Raw genomic sequence first — 10,847 nt, 5'->3', positions numbered from 1 at the left:
AGTGTGTGCCATGGTGCAGGCCTGGGAGAGAAAGTGTGTGTGCCAGTGCCAGCAGTGCTTCTCCTCTAGAGTAGAAACACCTTTAAGAAGCCTCCTTTAAATGCAAGTTGGAAAGAGTGTGTGCCATGGTGCAGGCCTGGGAGAGAAAGTGTGTGTGCCAGTGCCAGCAGTGCTTCTCCTCTAGAGTAGAAACAGCTTTAAGAAGCCCTTTTTAATACACCCGCCTGCAGCACCTCTCCTCTGGAGTTGAAACCACATAAATGCCTAAAATGACCTGAAGGAGAGCCTGGGAAGCCCCCCACCCCCACCCCAAAAATGGGCTGGATAGAAAATTAATCTCTTGGTAACCCAGAGCGAAAACAGATATCTGCCCTCCTGAATTCAGGAGGCTCCCAAAAAACTGCTCAGGGCCCTCACCGAAATCCAGGACACAAAAATGGATCATCCTTGAATTATAAAATTTTAAAAAGTGAAATCTGAAACTGTACCTTGTTCTCAGCTCTAGCTCTGTCTCCCTTCCAGGAAAGCTAAAATCTTGGGTTATTTAGATAATCCCATTTGACAGCTCTAGCATTCTGAAATACCTGTTACAGGGTCTGAAAATATAAGTCTCGGTGATCAACTTTGTATATTTACAAGACAGAGAGACATGTTTTGTTTGCATCAGTCAGAGACATAGTTTTATTAAAAGCTTCTTTCCAGTAGAAAGTAACACAAGTGGCAAGGGTAACACCATACACTTTGTAGAAGATGGTGAACCTGGGAGCCACCCAGTGGCAAATAGCTGGCATCAAGAGAGTTCAGCAGCTAGAAGGAAGGCTCATGATTATAGATTTGAAATCAGACAGCTACTGAGGACAGAGTTGTCATAGCTCGACATGTGAAAGATGCAAATTCCCTTCCAAGTCTATCCGTTCTAATCCTGAAAGAAAGAAAAAAGAAGAACTTCAAGGTTACAGCCTAACTGTGTAGCACTGATATCTCAATAAAGCCAGTGTATAATGCGAGTTTCACTGATTTTAATAGCCATTAAATGACACTAAATAAGGCTGGTGCTAACTCAATGCCTAAGAAAGCCATCTAAAGGAAAAGTAGTAATTATTTACGAATATAATAATACTAATGACCTGTGGGTAAGTCGAGGATCAATCTGCCACTCTATTCAGATAAAGGAAATGTTTCCTTTTTTAACAAGAGTTAGGGTACAGCACTTCTGCTGACATGTGGATAAGTTGAGGTTTTTTTAATTAAAATATGTAGACCTATACATGAGTATATGCATTAATAAAGTAATGATTATAATTTATGAAAACATAATGCAAGGTGCCCCAACTGGGTTTAAGTATTGCAAACAACAATAAAACCAAAAATGGGATGGGATTCTGCAGAGATTAAACAAGAATTGTCAAGGACAAGGTGTGTATATGACACCTCTTGACCATCCAAGCATTCCTCAATTTTATGACCTTACACTTTTATTTCTCTATTTCTATCAGTGATACCCCAAGGAAGATCTCCTTTGCTTTGACAACACTAGAAGGAAAGTGTGTTTCCTTCAAGAATCACTCACAGTTTCCTTTTAAACACAAGGACATTGTAATTCACACTTACCTTTTACATCAGATTGACAGTGAGGTGATTGGGACGACGTGGTCATGTGAATGTGGGAGATTTATCTGCATCATCTTCAGTATGCCTGAAAATAAGATTTAAGAAGGACTTAGGTTAACTCCATCATTCAGTTTTTCTGTACATTTTTATCCCATTTTTTTTAGAGAGACAGCTTCACAAAGCGATTCATAATACTAAAGAAGATGGATGCAAGCCTATGCAGACAGACCACAGTTAACAAAACCTCTGGCAAAGAAACTACTTTTTAAAAAATCTCACATAACAGTATGTGATATAACCGTATGTTACTTGGGCATTTCTGAAAACAACCCAATTTGAAGAGGTGAATGTGGAGAGAGATGGACTGTGAAGACCTGAGAGATTTATGAAATCCTAAAACCCAGTAAGTCAAACAGATGTGAAGACATGGAGGAATATTTGTAATAAGCGACACTTGGTATTTTTCTGAATAAAGAAAACGTGTGGTTTTCATGAATTGGTTCATTGTCTTCTCTGGTAAACAACATCTCTGCCTGGGCTGCAAGAAAGGGCCACAATATGTATTATGTTTTTATTTTGTTAGTTGATATGTGAAGTTGATATCTGGAAAATGGCAGCTTATGAGATTTCATAGTTGTCAAAATGAAAAAGAATGTCAACAGATACAAAGAACTTTAACATTGAGGCCAAAAACTCAATGTCTGAAACTTCAAAATCTGACATTGGAGAATTAAATATCAAGCAATAATCATGTCTGTTCTCGGGAAAACACTTCCCTTGGAGTCCAAAAAGAAAGGACTATAGGAAAACTATTTTGTATCTGAGCTCTGCTAGTCTATATCAGCCCAATTTACCATCATAGGCCACACAACTAACCCAATAAATATAGACATTTGTTCAGATGTTGTGTCATTATATATTTTTTATCTGACTGTTGGTTTAATTTATTGGTGTTAGGTTTAATTCACTGATCTTAGCTTTGATTTGATGTTAGGTTTTAATTGCTGTTTTCATATGTAGGGTTTTCCTGGGATTTTATGTCAGTATTTGTTTGTCTTATGGAAGCACTGAATGTTTGCTGTTGTATGTTGGAGTGCACCCTGAGTACCCTTGGGGAGACAGGGCAGAATACAAATAAAGTTTTTGTTGTTGTTGTTGTTGTTGTAGCAGTAGTAGTAGTTGTAGTTGTTAAAAACCAAGATTATGATCTACCTACTCTGGATCATGCTGTTCTCCTAACAGACAACAGTATATTTCTATCTCACGTTCCAGGAAACATTTGGCATCTGAAAGCCTTATGTATTCTTGATCCAGGCACTCTGTCTTCACCCTCAGCTCTACCAGTTGTTGCTCCATATAGCAAATCTGGTTCTGTATTTCAGCCAAACAGTTATTATAAAGGCGTTGGGTCTCTGCCAAAGATTCTTGCAGTGTGTCCCTCTGAAGAATACAAAAAACACAAAGGTAAAATGTTAAGAAGTGGGAAAGTGAGGTTAACAACAACCAGCTCTTTTTGTATGAAGGCTGGGGCTGGTGGGTAGGAAGCCAAGATCTTACAAGGTGATAATGTTGCAAATCATCTCACTAATACATAATCCATGATGGGAAAAGAAGCATGGCAATTCCAAATACTGTTATTTAACAGTGATTACACATAATTCTGCAAAAGAAATGTGGGTTTCCTTGCTTTACTTATCACATGTTTTCTTCTTTCACTCCCTGCCATTCTTTAGCACTACATCTTTTCTTCCCAACTAATTCCACTTCAGCTTCAAAGCCATTAGAAGTCCATTTCAATTCAACTTGGCCTGAGCAATAGACAAGTCCAGGCAGCTGTAAGTATGTGAAGCCCTTTGTTTACCTTAAAGCCAGATGGAGTTTCACACCTCCCTGAAAGCTGTCCAATTTTTATAGAGAAACTAGAGAGAGTGAGGGCATTATGTACTTGGCACATGGGTGCAAAGTGCACATATCCAGAACTGTGTCAGACATCTCTTTGGATTTGACATTGGGAGAAATTGAGAACTGAATGACAAGATAGAGAAATAGTAGTATTACAACTAACTTGAATGAACTGCCAAGATTCATGCTTACCAGGCTAAGCTGAGTCTGCAGATTGATTTCCAAAGTTTTCAGCTGGCCTTTCAAGTCAACAACTTGGTGGTTGTCATCTTTAAGCTCTTTGCTCCTGTTAATGGCCTCTATCTGAAAAAGCAATGTAATGTTGGAAGGGATGCTGTCATGTTTTCTTTTTGAGTCTCACTATTTGGTTATATTCATGACACATTTGAGTTTTCTAAGGGGATATTACAGTAACAGTAAACAGTTACATCTAATTATATATTTTGCCTAATCATGACATGTAGTTTATCAATTACTTCTAATTTTATGCATAACTGTTCTCTTCATCTTGGATTTGCAACATTTGATATAAATGTCCATTTGATGTCACCCAAGATTACAAATGGAATGGAAAAAATATTTTCTCAAAAACCTTTAAGGTCCCTTCCACACAGCTGTATAAATCCACATTGGATTATATGGCCATGTGGACTCTGGGCCTTTCTATACAGCCATATAACCCAGAATATTAAGGCAGATTATCCACAATATCTGGTTTGAACTGGGTTATCTGAGTCCACACTGCGATATAATCCAGTTCAATGTGTATTTTATACAGCTGTGTGGGAGGGGCCTCAGATAATCCAGTTCAACGCAGATATTGTGGATTATCTGCCATGATAGTCTGGGTTCTACGGCTGTGTGGAAGGGTCCTCAAAATGTGCTCCTCTGGGTGTTTTGAACTTCATCTCCCACAATGTTTAATTGGTCAACCGCCTGGGATTTCTGGGAGCTGAAGTCCAAAACACCTGGAGGAACACAGTTTGAGAAACAGGCTGCATCTAAATGATAGCCCTGATCAATGATCACAGGTATGTTTTAGAAAGGAAATAGGCAAACAAAAATGTACATAATTAAAATGCATATGTTAATATTAGAGCACAAAATATCCCATAGGTAAAGGTAGTCCCCTGACTTTAAGTCCAGTCATGTCTGACTCTGGGGTGTGGTGCTCATCTCCATTTCTAAGCCGGAGCCAGCGTTGTCCATAGACATCTCCAAGGTCATGTGGCCAGCATGACTGCATGGAGCGCCGTTACCTTCCCGCCGGAGCGGTACCTATTGATCTACTCACATTTGCATGTTTTTGAACTGCTAGGTTGGCAGAAGCTAGGACTGAGAGTGGAAGCTCACGCCGCTCCCCGGAATCAAACCTGTGACCTTTTGATCAACAAGCTCAGCAGCTCAGTGCTTTAACCCAATGCGCCACCAGGGGCTCCATAAAATATCCCATAGACAATGTAAAAAAGGAATTCATTGTAATGGGCATATAAACAGAAACAATCAGAACAGAAACAAAACTATGCCCAATACAGTGCAGGAAGAATTTTGTCATCTAGCACAGGGATTGGGAAAATGATGAAACATGTAAATGCAGTAAGAGGAAAATATGACAGATTTTTAATGTATACATTAAATTAGTGTAATGAGAGACAGTGTTGTGCAGTGGTTTGGTTATTGAACTCCGGAGACAAGAGTTCATCTCCACTCCAATTTGCCACCGAAACCCACTGGGTGACCTTGGACACAAGTACCACTCTCTCAAACCCTCTCTAAATAAATCTTGCCAGGAAAACCTTATGAAATGGTCACTAAAAGTCAGATACAACTTAAAGGCGTATTACAAAGTATCCTGCATGTATTGTAAATTGAGGGATATATTGCTTTCTTCTTCCCCACTTTATCTTCACAACTCTTCTATGAGTTAGGTGAGGAGAGATACATTGACTAGTTCAAGATCTCCTGGTGGATTTAATAGGGACAATTTTTATCTGGACATGAACAAATGTTTTAATTTTTTTTCTGCATTTCCTGCCTGAATACAACCTGTAGCCACCTACCGTACTTTCATACCACTTCTCAATTTCTTTGACATTCTTCTCAATAATTGCTTCATACCGCCTTCTCAGATCATCCAAGGCTTTCTGCAGTTCTGAGCCTGGGTTAGGATTCACTTCAACATTAAGATTCCTCTGTGCCTGTTTCTTCAGTAGCTTTACTTTCTGCAAAGGAAGAATTAATTTGGAATGAGCCATTGCTGTACCAGAGGTATGGAGAAAACGTATACTTGTGGTAAAAACTGTTTGGAAGGGGCTTCAGGATTAACAGCTCACCTCTTCATGGTTCTTTTTCAGGCAACATAGCTCTTCCTGGAAAGATTCAAGTTGAGCCTCAAGATCAGACCTGCCAAGGGTCAGCCGATCCAGGATTTGACGTAAGCTATCAAGGTCAGTTTCCTTATCCTGGCGAAAAACCAGCTCAGCCTCATACCTGTAGCAGATACAAGGGATGGAAAAGTATTGGCACCTAGTAAGTTCACAAACACCTCAAATATACATATATAGTCAATATGCCATGTTCATTGGGGTTAGGAGTACAGGGCCCTTGTACAAATAGAAAAACTACAATGAGAGAAAATGCTATTTTTGTCTGAGAGAACATATTTCTAGGACGGTCTAGATCTTCCAACCTAACTCTTAGTGTCAACTTCCATCTTAATCCCACAAAAGGACCTACAAATATCTAGATAAGTGTTCTCTCTTGGAATCTCTACGGCTTCCAGAATGACTACTGGAGGAACTGGGCCACAAAGGTCCTTGGAGGACCTAGAGATTCCTAGTGATACCTTTGCTTTGACAAATTGCCACCTTCCTTTGCTTTGACCAATTTCTCTTAGGGCCCTTCCAGACAGGTCCTATATCCCAGGATCTGATCTCAAGTTTTCTGTTTATCCCCGATTATCTAACAGTGCGGACTCATATAATCCAGTTTAAAACAGAAAACCTGGGATCAGATCCAGGGATATAGAACCTGTCTGGAAGGGCCCTTAGCCTACAAAGGCAGCTCCCTCCCTGAGTACTACTAGTGATCCTTTGAGAGCCACATTATACCTCCAACTGTTTCTATTTAGCAGGGACATACCCGATTAATCCCTTGCTACTTCACTTTTCCAGCTGATTTTAAAATGTCTCAGCCCCCCTCCATACTGCCGCTATATACCAGGATTTGATCCTAGATTATCTTCTTATCCTAGATTATCTGCATTGGAGACTCATATAATCCAGTTTAAAGCAGATAATCTGGGATCAGATCCTGGGATACAAGGCAGTGTAGAATGGGCCCCAGTTTCTCTCACCACTTCCCACTTTTCCCACCATTCTCCATTTATGTTACTTGTGGCAAACTGAATTCAAAGTCCAAAAGTAGCCTGAACTCAATTCAATGGCAGGAGAAGGGAAGTTGAGGTAGAATCTTGCTCTTGTCAGTCAACTCGGGGGAAAGCAAACCACTGTAGCTTGCCCTTTGTTCCTCATTAATAACTTTTGTGGTTTAGACAAAATCATGATGCTCCTTGGCTACATGTGTTATTTGTGAAATATTAGCAAGTATTCTAATTTATGGGAACCAAATAAAGCTTTCTCCACCCACTCATGCCATATAACTCCAGAGTACCTCACCTCATTCTGAAGTCATCTGCAGTCATCTTGCTGTTATGAATGTCCAGGACAAGTTTCCTGCAGTCCACTGTGGCACAAATAAGCTGCAAGAAAGAAAATAATATTTAATTTATTAGGTTTATTTATTTGACCATTTCCAGTATTAAGCACTGAACAAGACTTGCCTACTGTATCTTGGTGCTTCTTTAATCCTGTGATTCTCTCTAGACCAGTGATCTAACCTTTGGTCTTCCAAATGTTTTTGGACTTCACGTCCTACAGGCCCATGTCAGCATAGACAATGGTCAGGAATTCTGGGAGTTTACATTGTAAACATCTGTAGGACCAAAAAGTTTAGAAATACTGCCCTAAACACTAGTTACTCTATCTGTCTCATACTGCTCACATTACTTCCTCAAATAGTGTCATCATCTTCCCAAAAGATAATTGTAATCTGACATCCTGTTCCTTCTTTATTACATTGATTCCTATAGCTCTACCACCATCACCAGAGAAGGCGGCCATACATGAAACAAATGTCCTATTGGAAAAATCAGCATTAAACTAAATAGCCCATTTATTTGTTTGTTCATGCATTTACAGTCTAATTCCCAGCATTCAATTATTTTCTCTCTGCTATCCCTTTCTTAGTTAATAGGTTGGCACTAATTTATTTCCTTTTCTTTCCTTTTAGTTATTCTATTCTAGATTTCCCCCGGGCATTAAAGAAAGCAAATTTATGAACATATCCAGCTCTACTTCCAAAGACAGAACCACCACTAACCTACTCCTCCTTCATCTTTCTTTGCCCCGATTCATTGGATCAAGAAATGGCATTCTGATCATAGTATGCCTAGAGATGTCATCAACATAATCATCATTAACTCAGCATGATAGAATCATAGAGTTGGAAGAGTGCCTCATGGGCCATTAAGTCCAAATCTTTTCTCAACAAGGGTCTTATTGATTTTCATGTACATTCATTTCCAAAGCATGAAGCACCACACCAGGAAACTACATTTTGGACTATTTTGTCTTCATGTGTGGAGAGGAGGAATTATAGTAAAAAAAAATTCCACTAAAAAAAAAACCCTACATAATATTTGTCTACAGTTTTCTTATCATGTTTGAACATCCAGAAGTGGAATAGTTCTGCCAGGGGAATGAGGAACCCAATTTTTAAAACAAAGAATAAAGCACTTTTTTGCACTGAATACCCTTTTTCTGTGTGGAAAACAGAGCAGTGTTTTGCACCAAAAAATCCATGTGTTTTTCTCCCCAGAATAATTCTTCTGTAACACTTTTAAATATTCCAACATTGTGGAAAACTGTGCAACATTTTTGTGTATCTGTTTTAATTCCTTGCTGGTTTTGTCACAATCAGGAAAGTCATTTTTCATTCTAGAGATTAATAATTAAAATATACTTTCCATCGCTACACTAAAGTATTTTAAAGGTAATTAATCTGCTTTTATATTGTAATTTTCATACCTGTTTTTTAAGGTCTTCAGTTTGTTCGTAGTAATAGTTGTAATCCTTTGGGTCATTGAGTGAGTCTTGCTGATCATACCAATTCTTAATTTTGCACTCGAGCTGAGCATTTTCCTCCTCCAAATACCGCACATTGTCCAGGTAAGATGCCAAGCGGTCATTGAGATTCTGCATGGTCTTTTTCTCATCATAGGTGCATGAAGGTGCCTCAATGCAAATGCCAAATCCACCACCAAGATATTTAAAGCAGATACTGCTAACGCCAAACCCACCAGAAGCATCATATACATAACCGTTGCCTAAAGGACCTCCATCCAAGCCACCATAGATGCCTCTTTCCATGCCTTGATTTCCTTGGTAAGTTGTTCCACCACAGTATCCTGGAGAACCTCCACAGTTGGCACTACACACATCAGGAAAACCATATCTTCTAGAAGCTCCAAAACTGGCTCCCAACGCATTGCAACTGGTGGCACAGCTACCATCGCTGTAGCTTCCATTGGTGTACATCATTGTATAGGTGTGTTTAGAGCTCAAACTCAAAGAACATCAGACACAAGACCAACCACCAAGAAAAAGCCAAAGACACTCAGAGAGCATGATAAGAATAACAGAATGATAATTCTGGCATCTACACAGGTCTGTATTTTTATACTTCCTGCAGTCTGATTATGAGTCTAAGACTTTTCTTTCGTTCATAGGGATGGCTCATCTGTCTGGCTCCAACACCAAAAGGTGTCTTTGAGGCCATATTGCCTCCAGGAAGCTTAGTTACAGAGAGAAGGCATTATAGAGTTTCCATAATTTTCTTTCAAAGCTACCCACAGCAGCAAAGTCACATGAATCATCAAGTTTAGACCCTTATTGAAAACTTCACAGGAGAGCATCACAAAACATTATTAGCATACAATATGGGTAGAGGAGACATAATTACACCTTGTAGCAATAAATGACTTTTCATTCATCATAATATATATGTTGCTTTGATTTCCTTTTTATTTTAATCATTATGACTGGAACAAACTGTGTACGTCCAACTTTTCATAGCACAGCGGTCTCCATCCAGCCTGCCCAGCCTGTTCCTTTCTTGCTATTCCTGACCATGCAAACCCTCTCCCCTTCCCATAGACTTGCTTGTGGTATAATTGAGACAAACCTATGGGATCTAGCAGGATTGTGAGATTCCTTTTGTAGAACCTGGGAAATTTAAACAGTTTTAAGGATCTTTAGTCACAGATTGGTAGAAGAAAAACTGGAAATCGATTTCCCCCTACTGTTTATGAATTAGAAACACATTTATTCCAATAAGCAGGGTGTAGTGTTTCTGTGAAATCAGAGGTGGACACAAGTTCGCTTTGTGAACTAAAACTACAGAGAGAAATTCATTGAATAGAAAATGGTAAAAGGTCTAAAAACTATGACTTATGAGCAGCAGCTAAGGGAGTTGGATATGTTTAGTCTGGGGAAGAAAGGGCTAAGAAGTGATGGGATAACTATATTTAAAAATGTTAAAATGATGTCTTGTTGAAGACGAAGCCAGCTTGTCTTCTGCTTCTCCAGAAATTCCACCTAAAAATTAGAAAGAACTTCCTGGTGATAAGAACTGTTCAGCAGTGGAATATGCTGCCTTAGAAAATGCATCAGTCTCCTTCTCTGGAGGTTTTTAAGTAGAGGCCAGATGGTCGTCTGTCGAGAGTGGGTGACCATTGTGGTTGTGGTTTCTTCCAACTCTGTTTTTAATGTTCTTTTCTATGATTGTAAAACCGATTGCTGTTCAACCTATGTCTTGCCACAAAAGGGAGGAAGATGAGCAATAGAATTCGGGGAAGTTAACAGGCTTTATTAACAGCAAGCAATTTTTTTTTGGATCACTGTTTTCTACCAGTGTCACACTTTGCATCAATTTCTTACTCTCCATGAACTCTAATGTCTTCTCTTTCATCTTCAAAATAATCTTTCAACTCTCACTTCAGACTCCAATCAAAACATGTTAAGAAATGTGAGAGATAGCACTGTATTTCTCTAGCTAGACAAAGTGAAAATATTAATAATCAAAAAATGAAAGAGAAGCACTCCACCCCATTGATAAAAACTCTCCCAGGCACTTTCTTGCAATTGAAAATTTTTAAACTGCAGGTTAACCAGAATAACTTCCAGAAGGGAAGAATCAAATTAAAGGTAAGCTGA

At 39.0% G+C, this 10,847-nt stretch overlaps 1 protein-coding gene across 1 annotated transcript; it reads right to left on the bottom strand.

The window, feature by feature from the left end:
• Window positions 1-662: 662 nt before the first annotated feature.
• Window positions 663-9,278, bottom strand: LOC132778241 (keratin, type I cytoskeletal 19-like). Its single transcript, XM_060781010.2, has 8 exons — window positions 8,661-9,278; window positions 7,191-7,273; window positions 5,847-6,003; window positions 5,574-5,735; window positions 3,706-3,816; window positions 2,828-3,051; window positions 1,612-1,696; window positions 663-922 (listed from the first exon to the last, which is right to left on the bottom strand). The coding sequence occupies exons 1-7, from the start codon at window positions 9,171-9,173 to the stop codon at window positions 1,654-1,656; spliced, it is 1,293 nt and encodes a 430-aa protein (XP_060636993.2). The 5' UTR covers window positions 9,174-9,278; the 3' UTR covers window positions 663-922; window positions 1,612-1,653.
• Window positions 9,279-10,847: the final 1,569 nt, after the last annotated feature.

The sequence above is a fragment of the Anolis sagrei genome, chromosome 6 (genome assembly GCF_037176765.1).
Source record: "Anolis sagrei isolate rAnoSag1 chromosome 6, rAnoSag1.mat, whole genome shotgun sequence".
NCBI classification, from domain to species: Eukaryota; Metazoa; Chordata; class Lepidosauria; order Squamata; family Dactyloidae; genus Anolis; species Anolis sagrei.
The sequence above is the reverse complement of the archived record's forward strand: the minus strand, read 5'-3'. Positions and strand labels throughout refer to the sequence as shown.